This window comes from Brachyistius frenatus, unplaced genomic scaffold, assembly GCF_029030835.1.
Source record: "Brachyistius frenatus isolate BFR_SWC_R1_liver_20210118 unplaced genomic scaffold, ASM2903083v1 Contig_146, whole genome shotgun sequence".
In the NCBI taxonomy this organism is placed as follows: Eukaryota; Metazoa; Chordata; class Actinopteri; family Embiotocidae; genus Brachyistius; species Brachyistius frenatus.
The window spans coordinates 31652-49934 of NW_027210745.1; the positions used below are offsets into that span (position 1 = coordinate 31652).

General features: G+C 41.6%; 1 protein-coding gene across 4 annotated transcripts in view; it reads left to right on the forward strand.

The window, feature by feature from the left end:
* The window catches only part of garnl3 (GTPase activating Rap/RanGAP domain like 3), a 71460-nt gene that overhangs the window by 23470 nt on the left and 29707 nt on the right, over window positions 1–18283 (forward strand). For all 4 annotated transcript variants that reach the window (XM_069715633.1, XM_069715629.1, XM_069715631.1 and 1 more), the window contains exons 2-5: window positions 166–235; window positions 14460–14534; window positions 16271–16370; window positions 17978–18096. In XM_069715633.1, coding sequence (XP_069571734.1) covers window positions 166–235; window positions 14460–14534; window positions 16271–16370; window positions 17978–18096 — 364 coding nt within the window. The remainder of the gene's footprint in view (window positions 1–165; window positions 236–14459; window positions 14535–16270; window positions 16371–17977; window positions 18097–18283) is intronic.

Here is an 18283-nt window from a genome sequence, read left to right on the forward strand (position 1 = left end):
GATCAAGAAGACAGAGTGAGATTACTGAGATAAAGAGACGGGAGGAAAGCAGATGCAGCCACTTCCACTTGTGTATGAGTGACGTAACTTTATGTATGTGCTGTGTATGTGGTGTGGTGGAGGGCCAACGGGCCACGTGTCTGACCGTGCCTTTTTCTGTTCCAGCTCTGCCTCGGAGGACTTGGGCTGCAGGCGTGGAGACTTCAGCAGGAAACACTATGGTTCGGTCGAGCTGGTGAGTCCCACCCACAACGCACTCATTTGCTCGCTGCTCTCTTTGTGTCTCAGCGTGAGTGTGTCCTCATCCTCTCTCTCCTCTCTCTCCTCATCCTCCTCATTGATTCTTCTCCTGATGATCTCCCCCTCCCGCTCTTTGTCTCTCTCTTTCTCTCGCTGCCTTCCCCTCTTTTCTGTTGGCATGGATGGACAACAGAAGGGGGGAGGGGGGGTTTGACTGATGAGTCATGACGTACTGGGTGTGGTCCGGCGATGTGCTCTGCCAGCGTGGCTCACAATGGGCGCTCCGCTCGCTGCCGAGCCTCCAAACTTCATTTGTTTTGTTTTGACGCTGCTGGTGTAAAGACAGTGTGTGTCTTCGTGGTTGATTACTAAGCTGTTGAGTCATTGTTGTTGAGGAGAAGTGTGTGTGTGTGTAAGCTGAGTCTGTACACCCCGATAGCCCAGAGGGACAGGAAGTCCTCGGGTTGTCATGCTGCGATCGTACTTCCTACCAGGACATATTGTGGGTTCGTACATGAGTGCCGCGTAACACGTGTGCAACAGATTAGTGCTGAGGAGAAACCACACGCTGAATATCGGCACCAGCAGACTGACACTACACACAGTGCTGCTGTGCGAAGGTGTGAGTTGGAGAAAGAGGAAGTGAGGGAGCAGGATCCAGTGTGTGAAGCAGGATGAGGTCACTAATAGCTTCAATATTCAAAGAACGATTTGAGGCGTCGGTTCCTTTTTTGCATTCAACATGTGCAGCGTTCGATCTGATCAACGGCGTCCTCTCGTCTTTTTTAAAATTTTATTTTTTTATCTCTGCTGCACCTAGAAATTTATATTTTTTTCTATGTGTGGCGAGCTGGAAGGTCTTCTGTGATCCATCATGTTGGATTAAGTATTAGATACGAAGACATAATATATTAGTATATGACTATAATCGGTGAAAAGATTGCAAAAACAATGTAAACACCTCAAGTTTGAGGCTAGAGACAACGGGTCCTTTTGTCTTTATAGATGGCTGTCACTAATAATTAATTTTCATCTATTAGGTAGGTAGGTATTTATTAATTTTTTCGCTACAGCAGCATACATACAGAAGCAATAAGACAATAATAGAAACAATAGAATAAAATAATAGAATATAATAATATAATAATAGAAAAGCAATAAATTACAGATTTATGAGTGGCTATATACATAAAATGTATCATAATAGTAAATATAGCCCATAACACCTTATCAGAGCCCAGTTTAAACCTGAAAGATATTTAATTTCCAATAACATGAAACGGAGAAAAGCTGCAAATCCTCATATTTAGGATGCTGGAACCCATAAATGTTTTAACTTGCTCCATGCTCAATGTTTTCATAAATGTATTAACTTATTAATTTAACCACTATCAGAATTGTGGTTGACTCATTCCTTCAAAGAATGTAGCTTCCCGGGCCTTGTTAGCAATGATGGTCTAATATGTGAAAGAAAGGTGGATGTTATGTGATGTTAGTGCCAGAAAACCTTTTACAGAAGAGGTTAGGCTGGATGTTCATAACCACTCTGCCTTCAACAGTTAAGATTATTGTCTTTTGAAATGTGACCAGAATCTTTTCCCAGCCTTAATCCAAATATTTTGTGGTAAAGTCAATATATTATTAACTTTAATCCTCATCGAACGGTTACCGCTGTAGTGGCAGATCAGTAATGCTAATTTCTTGATCACAGTTTTGGAAAGCAGTGATGAACGACATCCTGCTAATAAGAACGGATCAGGAGGTTTGCTTAGTTTATCATAAAGACCGGAGGCAGGAGGAAGCAAGCCGGCCTGGCTCAGTTCTCCCACCAGCACCTGTAAGATCACGAATCAACACAGACAGTGATGCAAAACCAAAACGATAAGATTAATTTTGCCGTGCGTTGACTTCCTGGAGTCTTCACTGGTTGCCTGGAAACCTCACGGTGACAAAGCCGGTGCCAGTTCAGCTCTATCACCCTCCTGTCAGTCTGAATGCTAAGCTAAGCTAATTCGTTGGTGGCATATCTACTGTACTCGGTGTGATGTCAATCTTTTCATCAGACACTCGGCAAGAAAGCAAATATGTTTAATTCGCAACTTTTCCTTAAATATGACAAGAACTTTCTTGCTTTGTGCATTTTTTTTAGTTTGGACATTTACCGTTTACATTTACCGCAACAGAACCACTAACGACTTCCTCTACAAGCTGAGTAGTTTAAATCAGACAACAAGCGACATTATAGGTGCCTTGATGTTGGCTAGATAGTTAGCTCATTCAGAGCTACTATTTGAGTCTCTTTAAGTGTACATGTAGAAGTTTTAGTCTAGGGTAAGAATCAAAAACATACGGGAAAGGATTGTTTTTAAGACACAGCAGCTCCTGATGGGATAATTGGTTTTGTGGTACATTTTAATAGAAGATGAAGTGGATAGTGGAAAATTAACGACAGGGCCCGATAAACCCGGGTTGATCTTCAGGAACAACCTCGGGGAGGATAACCACATGTTGCCAAGCTTGCATTTTATCTCCGGTCCTTGACCCTGCAGTGAAATTAAGTCTTTGTTTTGCTGTGGGAGAATAAATACGATTGCTTATGTGCACGTACGAGGGAAAGTGTTTTTGTCCAGTCTGGCGCTCACGCTGTTTAAGGCGGGACGTCTCCGGGGGAAGCTTGTGCAAAGGTCGGGAAAGAGTCGGTGGAAATTCTGGTCTCGATGCCTTTTAGCCCACAAACAGCTCCTTGTGTTGACAGTGCCGGATGTGTGTGTCCTGTCTGGTATGGTGTAGGCATGATATTAGCACCTGACATTTCCTGAGAAGAATCGTTAAATTGTCCTCACATTTCTGAAGTGGGATTTTTTTGTTTTGTTTTTTGTTTGCTTTCTCTTTCTGGAATCTTTTCGTCTGAGGTGCTTCGGTCCACGTCTACCAGTCTGTCACTGCAGCGGAGCAGATGACGCTCTGGCTTCATCCGTGGTGTGAGATCGACATGGGCTGAGCTGCTTCCAGCAAAGACGACAGTGTTGAGGTCAAAGCTCTCCGCAGACTTTTACCGCTGTGGCTGTCGGTACACCTATTTGTGTCGTGCGTGAGTTTTCGACTGGGTAGTTTTGTCTGAAATCGCACACAGCTGTTCTGCACGCAGCGGAAATAACGGGAACATTTGAATGCATCACCTGTCAACATGTCTTCTGTCATTGTTTACCTAAAAATGTTTCACACACACAATAAACATGGAAAAAACTGCTATGCAACAGAATTATTGTGATGCTTGGTGAAAAATATACACTACTGTGTGGACGTGTTCAACTTGTGTTCGACAACAGCTGCCGTTTCCTTGGCTGCTGCAAAATAGGTCAGTGGTCCCTCTCTTTCCGCTGTGTGAACATGATGGCGACCATTAAGGGTGAGAAGTGTCCATCATTTCACACTCAATTTGCGGACGAGTATAAAGGGAACAATCAGGTACTTATAGTGTAAGGAATGTTCCCATGCTTGACAGTGTGAACACACTTTGCACTTTAAGTACTTTGCAAAAGTTAAGTGCACATTTGGAGACACAGGGGCAGAGTGTTAGTTTGTGCTTCACCTGCACTCACACTTGTTTAGCTTAGCAAAGAAGGATGAAGGTTAGCCTGTTACCAGCTGAAACTGATGCTAATTTGGGAAAGAACCAGTATTCATTTGTTTGTTTGGAAAATGTGTTTTCAGTGACTCCAGGTGTTTGAAGCTTTGCTCCTCCAGGCTAAACCTAAAATGCTCAGCTCTCCTTTACAGCTGAATGCTGCACTAACGTGACAGGAAAAGGCAGATTTATGAACCCAGCTGCCCTTTTATGAAGCTGCCACGACGACCTGCAAAGAGAATTTACTCTTAGATTTACTTTTAGTCTCAAAATTTCCAAGCACGGCTCCCTAAAGGAATGTTTGAAAAGCCACCAAGATATTTCCTAACAATATTTTTCTTGTTCTACTAAATCATTTAAATATTTTGTTTTATGTTCTGTAATCTTTATTTCTCGACACGATAGTCTAAATGTTCTGACTGCGTGATATTTCCAGACTGTCAGTTTATCGTTCAATTAAAAATACTAAATCCTTTCAGTTTTATTTTCATTGAGTAATTTGTCCCTAAAATGTGTCGTATGGAAAGGAAATTAGTTTGAAAATTGTGCTGCCAGTCTGTCAATCATAATTTATGAGAGAAACACAGAAAAATAAGACAAGCGCTCTCACTAGCAAGTGTCACGCCAATGTAAACTTTACACAGCTACATGTACCAAAATACATATGTATTTACACATGATACATATTATATATTACATTTAATATATTTATACCTCTAAATATCCTAGAATGTCTCTGTGTGCCATTTTTGTGTAGAAATAGTTTTACATTTATTTATATTTTTGTCTTAAAAGCATTAAATTATAATCTTCATTTGTCTCCACATGCTAAATGGGAAACAGTAGACACTCCACATAAAACAGTAGTTTGTATCACTTTATATTCAAAAGAAGTATTTTAGTAAACAGAGTTAATGACCACTGTGTGACCCTTTTTCCTGCTGTGCAGAAGAGTTGAAGTGACCTCAGTATGTACCTCGCTGTTATGCCTCCAAATCACTTCACTGTTTGTGTTGTCTGTTTTCTGAACATGACATTGACTGCAGTCTGTTCCACTGCTTTAAAGAGCATGTTTTTGAGCGTCTCGACATAACTGGGAGATAATGACTCCAAGCGGGGTCTCCCTAATAAGAGAGACCGGCATAAGCAGAGCCGTGACTCACCTTGCCACTCGGTCTGTTTTATTTCTGGCATCGCGGCGGCGGTGGCAGTAGGAACCTCGACAATGTACCGATATGATTCGCTTTAGTCCATGTACACACTTCTGACATTATAGAGCTGTGTAGGATCCGGATACATTTCAGCAGGCTTATGAAGTCAAAACTCTGTTCTGAATACATTTGATAATAAAACGTGTACTTTATGATGAAATAAAGGACTTTTTTTTTTTTCCCAAATACAAATGCACTTGAGATGACTGGAAACTTTGAGCTTGTGGTGGAACTGCAGAAAGGTTAACTCGATTACCAGAGTCATTAAAATGTATCCTCAAACTTTTAAGTGGGGGTGTGTGTGGTTGTCTTATTAGGTGCCAGAGGGCCTGTTTGTTACATAGAAAAAATAGTAAACAAAGTAGGAAGTTTAATTCAATAACTACACCAAAGAAGAAAATCAATATCCTGCTGATGCACGCACGCACACACACACACACACACACACACACACACACACACACACACACACACACACACACACACACACACACACACACACACACACACACACACAAACACTGGCTGTTTGGCCCGTATTACTTGCCCCAATCACTGTAGTCAACACAAGTGATGTTCCTGTTATCCTTTGTGCCAACACACTCTCTGAGACCTATATTTTGTAAATGCTTGTCCCCACAAGTCAGCAAAAAATACTTAATGATGTCATCTGCGTTGATAGAAAACACAACAAACTCCCACTCCATCATGCCTCTTCAACAGTGACAAACTCCACAGTTTACTTTAAAAAAAAAAAAAAAAAAAACGTAATAAAAATCCGTTTCATCCTGACACGACAACTTGGAAAGGGTGGCAATGTTTTTAAAGTGTCTTTATTTGAGGCCCGGAGATGAAGGTGGTGATGATGAGGTTGAAGCTATGTTGTATAACACACAGGAAAAAAACCCAAAAAAAACAAAGGTTGGCGGTGTTGAGGATGAAACCCTTCGGACAAACAGTCTCATGTTGATTGTTACTGTGGTTGGACATGCGTGTTTGTCTCGGCTCCGTGCTGTTTGGTGTGCCGCAGTGCACAGCAATGAATGCGACTGAGACTACTGTCAGAAATGGTGTGTGTGTGTGTGTGTGGGGGGGGGGGTGTCTGTCTGTGTGTCTGTGTCTGTGTGTCTGTGTGTGTGTGAGAGAGTGAGACACTGTGTTGAGAAGTTAGCTGTCAGTCTTGCACAGCGACTGGTGAGCAGACGGCTCCACTCCCACCTGCCTACCAGTGTTACTGTCACTGCCTCAGAGGCCTTTGACTGCACTGTCACATTGAATTTATTCCCACTCTGAGTGTGTGCGTCACACTGTGTGTGTGTGTGTGACTGCATCTGCTTGTTTGTTTATTAACTATATAACTTTAGCTGAACAGCGGCCTCCGTGGCCACAAATGATAATTACAAGATGATAGCAAACTGACACATTTTATTCTTGCTTTATTTTTGTCATGCAGGCATTGAAAGGTTTATGTGTAACATTAGCAGAACTTGTATCGTCTCAGTTATAGCAGCAACATGCCAATAATGTTGCTAACTAATCTCACTTAGCTAGCTCTGCTTGTTTCTTGTTTGTTGGGCGGCGCTAATAGGATGCAGAGATAGCGCTTTTGTTTTGGTGGAAGATTTGGATGTTTAGATGCGAGCCCTGGCAATAGATTGGTTAAATTCACACATCAGCCCAAAAACAAGCCAATCAATCAGTTATTATCTTCTTTTGCTCATTGTTAAAACAGACAGATGTGATAATGGCTTTCTGAAATGTCAAAACTTAGGAGTTCATCCTCATGAGTCATAACTGGAGCCACTGAGTTGGTGGTATTCATCACTTACATGCAAACTTTTTTGCAAACTGACAAACTCCAGAATAAATGAGGTCACTTTTTGAAATGATCAGAGCATTTTCTGAGAGACTACCTGTGCAGAAACACTCGTCTTATTTTGGTTTCCGTACTCGGAGTCAGTTGAGTTTTTTTCAGTCGCAGCTCTATTGTTTGTGTTTATAACACTTTCCTGCAGCTGCAGGATCCAGTCACAGCTTGACTACAGCTTGGTGGAAACCAGAGCCTGTTGTTACTCCTCTGAGGCTTCTTTGATTTGTTTTCTTATTTTTCTGACAATTACTCTCGTTTAGATGCAGCCATTTTGTCACCTTCCCCTGCGTGCTTCATACAAGATTTCAGAAATAAAACAATTCTTGTCAAATTTTTCAGTCTCATTTGAAAGTAATTGATATTTTTAAAAAGCCTGCGACTTAATCAGCCTCTTTTAGAAATAATTTGAAGTTTGTGTCACAGTGAGTGCTTATCCAAACATGCCTATTTAAATTTATTAAACCCCCTCCCTCTTACTCTTGTCTCCCCATCTGTCCCCCCTCTTCCTATTTTCTCTGACACATAACTAATCATCTATTAAAGCAGCTGATGCATGGCGCTCTGCCGCTGAGCTCTGTGATCCAGGGCTTCACTGCAGCATCTGCCCACTCCTGAGGGCCCTCAAAGCTGCTGCACCCATCAGCAGGGCTCTCGGGTGGGTGGCCCGATGTCTTCAGTCCCTGTCATTAGATTAGTCATCACCCGTGTTGCTCGATTACAAATGTACGTACTCATGTCCCATTCTCGTGATTGCCATATCTCAGGAACTCCTTGAGGGACTCTCTTTTTTTTTTTAGCACGAATGTTAATTTAGTACAGAGGACGAACTGATTGGATTTAGAAGGTCAAAAGTCACCTCACAAAACACATTTTATGGCCATAACTCCAGACTTCATGCGCTAACTGGCAAATTTTCACATAAAAGTCTATCAATTCTTTGGAGCAAGGTCCATGTTTGAAGCAATGTCTGCTGTCATCGCTGCAACTTTGTGCTTAACAAAATCAGCTTTATTGGAAAAATTACTTAAGTTTTCACCATTTGACTCTGGACAGATATAACTGTAAACTGCAACTTGACCATAAGCCAGTGATTGTAGTTCTTTTTGTTAACAACTTCAACAAATGACCCAAACCAACAATTAAATGATACCAACAAGACCAGTCTGTCTACCCGCAGCCTGATATAGCTTATTTCTGTGCCAAAGAGCTCCATTGTTGTTATAAAATTTGTTTTTAAAATTTCTAAAAACACAATGGACATCTGTGGCACAGATGAATCTGGCTTTGACTACAGAGTCAATATTTGTTAGAAGGATCAGTTCATTCAGGATCCGGAAAGAGGAGATCTGGATATTACTGCATGGTTCAGATCATCTGTTTCCAGATCCTGCCTCTCTGGTTGTAACTGTTGGGGTTTAAGCTTTAGCTTCAGGAGGGAAAAACTACCTTTTAACACAAAGAAACCAGACAGAACCAGGTTCAGAGGTGGGCGGCCATCTGCCTCGACCGATTGAGATGAGGGGAGAGCAGAGAGAGAAAAGAACAGCAGAGAGAGACTACAAACAGTAAACATTAGCGAGTTGTCTGGGACAGTAACCGCAGATCAGAAACATGAATCTCTGGAGCCAGAGATACATGCACAAAAAGCACAAAGCTAGAGTGGTGAGAGAGAGGTATAAAGTTAAGGGACATAAATGGATGGAGGCCGATAGCAGCGACCTGAGTCATCTGAATCTCCTGTAAGAAATCATAAAACTGATTTATTAGCTGGTGGTGATTTGACCACTAAAATCTTATAATCCACCCATCAATAAAACATGATCAGGAAGACGAGATAGAAAAGTTTTGGAAAAGACGGTGAGAAGCATTTTGTATCTCTTTCCCACACTTCACTTCCTTCTCTAAATTCAGCTACAATATTTTTATTCTGGATCGTCTGAGTCACTGGACAGTCTGTGTGAAACACTGAGATATTTATGCCTATACATCTCTCAGATTCTGTTGTGTACCAGCACAACATGCAACGATAACTCCAACCTACCAATGTTTAATGCACACAGTCCTATAGCATAGAGTATTTCATATATATCATTTCCAATGCGTCTTTTGTACTGATGGGAGTGTTTCGTACAGATCTGAGTCTTAGAAGTGCTTCATTTGTGAGTTCTGTTATGGAACATTTTCTATGGGACAAATGAATGGGACTTTTACTTCCAGAGGCGCCTAAAGTAGCCCATCCCACTTTGCATCTGTGAAGCACAACATAGAGATTTCATGGAGATGTCTTAAGTCAATGGAGACTAAGAAGATGGGAAAAAGAAGAGCATGTGTTTTCGTGATTCCTTCGATTCTTCCCTTTTAGTCTGTTTAACGTTCCCCTTTTTCTTTATTCCTCTTTGTTTTCCAGATTTTTCTCCCATCCTCTCTTCCTCAACTCTTCATCTGCTTCTTAATTTCCTCCTTGTCGCTTTTTCATATCTCCTCTCAGACTCTGCACCTGCCTCTCTTCTTCCTCCCTCCTCACCCTCTTCCACTTCCTCTCCTGTTCTGCCTTCTTTGAGGTTTGTGAGTGTGCATGCGAAGGACCACTGATGAGATAAATTATCTATCAGCAGTCACAAAAGTATTGATTTAATACCCTTGACACACACACACACACACACACACACACACACACACACACACACACACACACACACACACACACACACACACACACACACACACACACACACACACCTCCCTCTGCAGTGTAGCGCTCCTTTGTCCCGTGGGCCTTGGGGAAATCAGAGGCTCTATGAGTACGCCGTGAGCTCGATTGTGTTTGTGAAATGTTCAAGTCATGCCCTAAAATGGTAACTGTTTGAGTGTGTGTGCAGAGGAGAGTGTGAGCTTGCGCCGTCTGTGAAGCCTCTGCCCTTTTCCCCTGGGCTTACGCATCCTGGAGACGGCTATTATTCTTGTATCATTCGGCTTTTTGTTGTCATCACACATCGCTCTTTGCCTCCCTTCCCCATTGGCCTCATCCTTCATCCTGCCCCTCTCTCTATATATGTTGGGGTGTCTCTTTTTTTTTTTTTTTTTTTTCCTCCACCCCATATTACTCCACTGTAGTGGCAAGGTGGTTTATGGGTTGTTTGTTAAACCGTAGAAGCATAACGGCTCCCCCTTCTCCACTGTTACCTCTCGTCTGCCTCCCTCCCGCCTCCCCGCCCAGGGGGAATCGTTGGAGTGCAGCTTTTCCTTCTTTGCCACTCTTCTGTTGCATGATTTAGAAGCAGTGGCTGTGTGATGCATATGTGTGTGTGTGTGTGTGTGTGTGTGTGTGTGCGCTTAGACAAACACACACTCACAGACTCCCCGGAGAGCTTAATCTCGCCTTTCTCCTGACATTTTTCATTCTTTCACCTCAAAAAACAGCAGAAAGCCTATTCACACACTGCAGCACAAACACTTACCTAAACGCACATTTAATACTGAAAGCGTTTTCTTTCTCGCATGCAGCCGCACACACACACACACACACACACACACACACACACACACACACACACACACACACACACACACTAGGGAGGCAGTGCATTGCTCTGTCTGAATGCTGCATTGGTTTCCCCTCCATTATCCTGCGATTGGACAGTTAATGTTGCAGGAGGCAGGAGAAATGGAGGGAGATGGAGGCCTCCAGCTTCGACATTTACTTTCCATTTTCTGCACACAAACACGGATTTTACCGGAGTAGCAAAGCTCATTCACTCGCACATAAACGCAGGCACATACACCGCCACGCTTGGAAACATGCAGAAAATATATTTGCTTCCAGGCCTATTAATGTGCAGACGAAAGGAGGGAGCGCATTATTTTCTGCGGCATCTCTTAAAACACAGCCAATTATTGCACAGAAACCTCCTGTTGTTTATCAGAGCTTCACACCTGCAGTAAATACGCTTGGCTCTCTATCTGTTGGATTTTATTATCTCATTATATACAGTGCACCGTAGGGAGCGAATGCAGCCAGTGCTTCCCTTGTGTGCACATTAGGGGCGGGTGAAATCAGCGATATATTGAATATTTATTGATGTTTTTCATCACAATATTCTTCAGTTGAAAACACACCTTGATGTCGGTATAACACCTTTTGTTTTGTTACGCTTTTGCTTGGAATCACAGATTCAGGTAAAGACATTTTTCACATTAAAAAAAAACTGTCCGAAAATACGTCGTATACATGTGCGCCACTATGTTGTTTCTTTCTTTGCATTTTTCTTGGCGTTACAGTTGACAAACTCGAATGTAGTTCTCATCGGAGTAAGGATTGAGGAACAGTTTTTAACTTAAAAGCTGCCTCTGCTCCAATCATAACCCCACTAATACGACTGCAGGTAATAGCTGACCTGTCGAGTCACCAAATAAACACCTTCTGAGTTGTAGTTTTTTTTAAACCTGCAGTACGGTTAACCATTTGCGTTTCCTCACCCTTTTACTATTAATATGTTTCATTTCCTCTTTCACAGATATGAAATGAGTTATGTTTCGTCTTTGTTTTGCCTCTTTGACTGGGCGCCCTGTAATACCTTATGATCGAGGGTAAATACTGATTTGGCTGATGCACAAAGATTTAGTTGGCCATTCACATGTGAAATGTTAAGGTTTATTTATTTAGGTTGTTCGGTTACTTGAAGAAAGTTCAAAGGGGGAGAAATACTTCAGGATTTACTTTAACCTTGGAGCATTTCATTTTTGTCCTTTTGTATAAGGTGTACTATTATTTCAACTAGCAGCAGATAACGTTGTAACCGATAGAGGGTCTTTTTAGCGTGACATGCAAATAAAAACTTCGTAACTATTTATTTACGTCACAGCGTTCCTCCTCCAAACCCAACTTCAGCCAAGCTAAGGTTGCAAAATTTCATTAAAGAGCTTTGCACCAGTCCCCCAGCTACAGTACTGCATATCAGATTTAATTTAGCTCGAACAATAAAGTCAGAGTGACAGTTATTAATGATTTTATTCAGGATGTAAAGCGCTCGCCTTTTATCCTCACTTACCCACAGGAATGTTTTGAATGGACTTTAACCCTTCGTCTCTCTCTCTCTCTCTCTCTGCATGATAAGTGCTCCCTCATCACTCTTCTTTGTCAGTGTACTGTCTGACATGATCTAATGAGCTGCTGAATGGGGTGCACCACCCACTTTCCAAACTGAAAAACATTGTGCCCTCCTTAGTTTTGCACGGGCTCTCTCAAGCCATTCAGAACATCGTTTTAGTTATTAGTTTATCATGATGCCTCTGAGGTAATGAGTATGTTTCTGTGCACATTAGTGTCGTGGTTTTAAACATATTCTGGATATGTCTTTAACATGAAAAATTTAAAACTTGGTTTTCAATACAGAATGCTTTCTCTGATTTATATCATTGTAAACTGAACATCTTTCAACTTTAGGACAGCTTTTCAGATAATTCAAGACAGTTGAAGACATCACTTTGGATGTTTTATGGGTTAAACAATCAATCGAAAAAACAATTGGCACATTAATGAAAATAATTGTTTAATTTTATTGTGGAGGAAATAAATTACACTCAGACTTCAGCTTTCTGTGTTCAGTCCTTCTCTCTTAGGAGCATGTTTTCCATCATCTCTTTTCTTGGCTTCTCCAGACCAGTTCAGGCCATCTGGACATATCCCAGTGTGCACAGGGATAAACTGCCATGCCAGAGCTCTTCTTTTTTTTTTTTTTACTTTTTTTTTTTTTAAAACACATTGGCAGAGCGGAGACCTCTGTTGGCGAGGGGAGCAAAACAGAGCACGACACTCAAGAGGGTCAAAGAGCGAAGGGCAAAGATGCAGAGGAAAAAAAAGAGGCAGGGGGAGGAGAAACAGAAGCAAGGGAGGAGATAGTCTTTGGTCCGTTGCCTGGCAACAAAACATCATTCATTGGGATGGCGTTGAGGGGTTAAGAAGGAAATGGGGACGTGAAGAGAATAGATTGAAGGGGGCTTTTCGGATGGTGAAGAGCAGCAACACTGACTGACTAAACATTTGACCGATTGCTGTTGAGCTATCAATGAAACGTATTGATCTTTAATTATTCACAAACATGTTAGACGTTTTGTTTTATAATTGGATCAGATGGACAGACACATAAACCCAATAGAAATGATTTGCAAGTATTGTAATTTAATTTGCCGCATGTATTTCTCATAAGTCTGGCAAAGAAAATTGAAAAGAATAGTTGGATATTTTGGAAATAATGTAAATTAGCTTTGTTGCTATGAGAAGATAAATACCACTGCCTGTCCATTAAATATGAAGATGCAGCTATGGTTAGCTTATCTTAGCATAAAACAGTGGAAAACAGTTAACCTGGCTCTGTCCAAAAACAATAAAATTAACATATTTTTGTTGTTGTCGTTTGTTTAATCTGCACAAAACCAGACATATCAAAATGATAAATTGTGGATTTACGGGGATTTTAGGAACTTCAGTGCTCCTGGCTGGTCACATAATACCTTAAAAAGTATTTTGTGATGACACAGATGTGGACTTTCTGACCAGAAAGATAAAAGGCTGGTGATACCAACATTTAAATCATGTTTCCAAAGACCGTACTAAGAGAAGAACAGGGCTGTCGAAATGTTCAATTTCAAAACTGCAAAAACGTTGACTTGATTATGGCTACAAATAAAAATGGAAGTAATAAATAATATTTTGAGGGTAACACGAATGTCTGCACAGAACTTCGTCGCAATTCATCCGATAATCGTTCAGCTGTTTCGGTGCACTTCGTTGGCTTGATTTACTGACGGCTGCTGTTCGCATGGCAAATGTGAATGTTCTGACTTTTCTCTGAAGGTTTGCATCGTAAACACGACGTCACTGTCTCAGAGTAACAACATCAGAGTTTACAAAGCCACCACATGAAGCTCATGTAACTCTCAGCGGGAAAGTGAAGAGGCGTTCAATATTTCCCAAGATGAAGAACCATTTCTGTAAGTCGTATGTTACACAGGATACGTTGTGTTCTCGTCCTCTGCCCTGTCTTGTTTCACTCTCTACCATTAACTGTCCCATCTTGCTCTCCTAACGTCTCCTCTCCAGCACCGTAGCAGAGAGGTGAGTCAGCAGGACGCAGATAATTGGGCCGATAAGTAGAGGGTTGGCATATGGAAGTGAAAAAAGAAAATAGAGAATAAAAACTTCTTCTTTTTTTTTTTTACAGCTAATTGAGGTTATTGCAGAGATGTGAATAATTATTGATGATTAAAGAAGTGTGGAGATGTTGGTTATTTATTCAAGAGAAAGGGCTGCTCATATGTTTGCAGCAGGACTCATGCTGCTGCGGTCACATGGAAGTGATGTGTCGGCCGCGGTTCCTCTTTTTGTCTGTGAACACAGCCAGCCCTAATGTATTTATGACCTGCTTATTACTGTCTGCCACAAGTCATGGTTTATCAGATGCCTAATATTAAACCCGTCTCCCCTCTCTGACTCTCTCTGTCTCCCTCTCAGCTGATCTCCAGTGACGCAGATGGGGCCATTCAGAGGGCAGGACGCTTCAGGGTGGAGAACGGCTCGTCAGATGAGGTACAGAGAAAACACTTCTGTGCGCAAACGCAGCCCGCCTGTCCACTCGTCATTATCTGGCTCTCACGAACATGTGATGAGCAGCCAAAAACAATAAGTAGTAAATGATGTAGGAGGTTCTTGTTCCAATTTTTTAGTGTAAAAAAAAAAAAATGAAAGACCAGAAAATCTAAATATGTAAAATGCTGATGGGCAGACATCTATCAGTGATGACATATTCATGTTAAATCCACGAACAGTATCTTTAAATCATACTTAGACCAGCGATTCTCAACTGGTTTAATCTCAGGCTCAACATTTTTGTTTAGTTTACGTATCATTAAGGATCTTAATTGAACTGTATGAAATACAAAATAAAAAGCTAGACTTGTCTTGAATTAAATAGATAATCAGACTCATCTAATCTTGAACCTGTTCACAAATGATCAAACGAGAGCTAACTACTGATGTGACAATGTTACTTTCATTCGACACATTGGCTACAAACGTCTACCGCAAAGGCACTGTTCGATGGGAAACATTTCTTCCAAAATAAAAGTGGAGCATCAGAGGTTCTGTAGACTTCAAAATACAAGTCCCTCATTTTTTTCTTCTTTTTTTTTTCACATACACAACCACTTAATGGCCCCGCATCCCACCAGCTGAGAACCACTGAAATATAAATTTAGACTTATTTACTTTGTTGCCAGGAAATAGAGAAAGTTAAACTTTAACTTGAGTCGTGAAGCTCAAACTATGAATTACCTCTTGAAGTGGTTTCCAACCTAGGGGTTGTGACCCATCCAACTGGTCAAAATATATATATGGAGGCAGAGAAAATGTATTGGACATAACGGATATGTCAATGTTGTTGTTGTTTTTTAAACTTTCTCACATCTTTGTTTTTTCCTTGGTAAATACAATATAGTTTCAGTTTTCTGGTTGCTAAAATAATATTCAGATGAAGCTGTCTGGAGGGACAAATCAGACGTGTGTGTCTTGGGATTAGAGGTCGTAAGTACACAGTGCTTCACTTTAAGGGCTAACAAACTAATGAGGTTTGAAACTGGCTCATTACATTATCTGCATTAGTTGCCAAATTAAAGTGGCAAAGTATGTATATGGTGGAAGTAAATGTATATTTCAAAAAAATATTCGTGGCGACACGTTTGCCAACAAAAATGACTTTGTAGAGTCTCTCAATCACTGACTGGAGGACACTATATTTTATAGTGATGTAATCTGAGTCTTAAGTAATGCAGAGAAATTATGTTTCTGCACGCTTGGGTTTTTCCCATCAGCTGTTTTCCTCACTTGATCTCCCAAAGCGTCCAATAACAGTTTGACGACCTGCTAGCCAATCTCGGTGGATAATACTGCAGCTTAAATTGTTCCCACTATTTATTGATCATCTTTGTTTCTTCTGTCAGTCAATTTCTTGAAAATACAGCTGCAGTGTGTGTCCATAATGGACTCAAATCCTGATGTGATTTACTGCCTTTCTTACGATTTTAACTGACTTTATGCTCTTTATATTTACATCATAATACAGCTTTGATAGTAATAAACAGTCAGACTGCGGCTCACTGGGTCTGGAATTTTGCTGTCTCTGATTTCCAGCCCTGTTTCGTAATCTGCTGCAGTGTGTAACAGTTTTCCACAGAGGAGACGGCTGTGACTCAAGCTGTGACCATCATGATGACCGTGTGTGTGTGTGTGTGTGCGTGTGTGCGTGTGTGTGTGTGTGTGACTAACAGACTTCGGACTACGCTCCAGGAACCTGGAGGAGAACCGATGTCCATCTGGAGAATCCAGAGTACCACACCAGATGGTTCTTTAAATACTTCCTGGGAAAAGGTCAGTGCTGCTCTGCTGTGCTCTGTTTAAAAAAATAAAAAATACACACTCACACAGAGCATTAGAGCGAGATACACGGAGAAACACACTGCGTGAGGGTTAGAAACGGCGTTTGAGGTGTCTCTCAGATGCTGCAGGAATAAAAACACCCTCTGAATGTGTTCCCCGGTCTACAGAGCGCTTCTTATCTTATGAAGTCAGCCTTGTCCTCGCGCCGCACTGCTCCTCGTTTGAGGCCAAAACCTGTTAGCATCCAGCCATATCCCCACTGAGAGTCTCAACCACACTATAATCCCATACATCACTCTGAGTATGAGGCCCGTGGAGGACATCCAGTCTCGAGGCTTTTCCTCTACAAGATAACGCAATTAAGACTGGACGGGTTGCAGCCCTGTGCGGCGAGCTAGCGAAGAGCGTGGAGATTGTTGAAAATACTTTGAAATTGGTCGCCTGTTCCTTCACCTTTCTGACCCTCCTCGTTTCACCATCCTCATTTACACCCTGCCTGTTCTCAGAGCGGCAGCGTAGGCAGCGCTGTAAGTCGTGCAACAAAAGATCGTTGGATGGAGATACACGTGAAGGAAATAGTTAGCCAGAAATACGTCAAGCGTGGGAAGAAAAAAGAAATCCCTTTTTCCTCCTCCAGCCACGGTCTAATCGCGCTACGGCATGAGCAGTTTAAATCTAACCGTGTCTCGAGAAAGTTGGCTCGACCTGTTTGGACGGTGGCTGAGCCATCTGTGTCTGACAGCCTGAGGAGAGCCGACTGCATCGCACCACACAGCACATTATGAACCCGAGGCCAATTATTCTAACGCAAGCACTTCCTGTCAGATGAGGCACCTCTACAGCAACACATGGACGGGATTTCTTCATGATCAGGTTCAAAATAATAAAACAGTTTGTTTCCCTGCTGTCTTGCATTACATATGAAGATAATTCCTAATTCTAGAAGCTCAAAATGTGCTTTCTTCTCACAAAAAGAGAGGCTCAAGCTGTCCAAACTAATACGTGTATAATTGCAACACAACCTTGCAAATGTATTGCTTACCTAAATCAAAAAGGAATAAACAGAACTGAAAAGCAAATGGACAAAGACAGTAAAATTGTAGAAGAGAAAGAAAAAAGGAAAAGAAGGCATTAGATGGGGACAAAGGGAAGAGGCGACAGAGATCCTGCATCTAATTGGGTTTGGAGGTCTGTTTAGCATTGTTTTCTGAAGATGTTACCCGGTCAACCGAGGAGGCAGAGGCACGAATGCGTGACTCTGCTGCGGTGTCTTCAGGAAATCTTTGTGTATGGGGGGGGGTCTGAATGAAAAGGATGACTGAAAATAATGAAAGAAAAGGTTGGAAGGAAGACAAAATGGGAAAGAAAGGCAGGACAGAACAGCCGGGGGATGAAAGGGAGTGTTCATTATCGAAATATTTGAATGGGGAATATAAATTCTGATGAAATGGAAATGTGCAGAAAACCACATTTGCTGCTTATAATTTCAACATCAATGAGCCTGTCACGTTGACATTTTGATTGTGACATCCACACATATCTTACATATCTAGTGTGCTTGTATAATGTTATCTATTTATTGTCTGCGTCGCCCTCAGTCCACCAGAACTACGTGGGCACAGATGCAGAGAAGAATCCCTTCTACCTGTCAGTCGTCCTCTCAGACCAGAACAACCAGCGGGTTCCTCAGTACAGAGCCATCCTCTGGAGGAAGGCGGTGAGTTCTCCATCTGTGCACCTCACACCAGTGGAAAAATAGCAACACAAATATTTGAAAATACTTACTTGCATATTGAAGATTAACTCAAAATTCTGCATCCCTGTGTTTTTTTTGGTGTTTTTTTACCTCTAGTAGCTACGGAGCAGTTTTGCATCCACCGTTTCGTTACTCTCATGAACTTGAA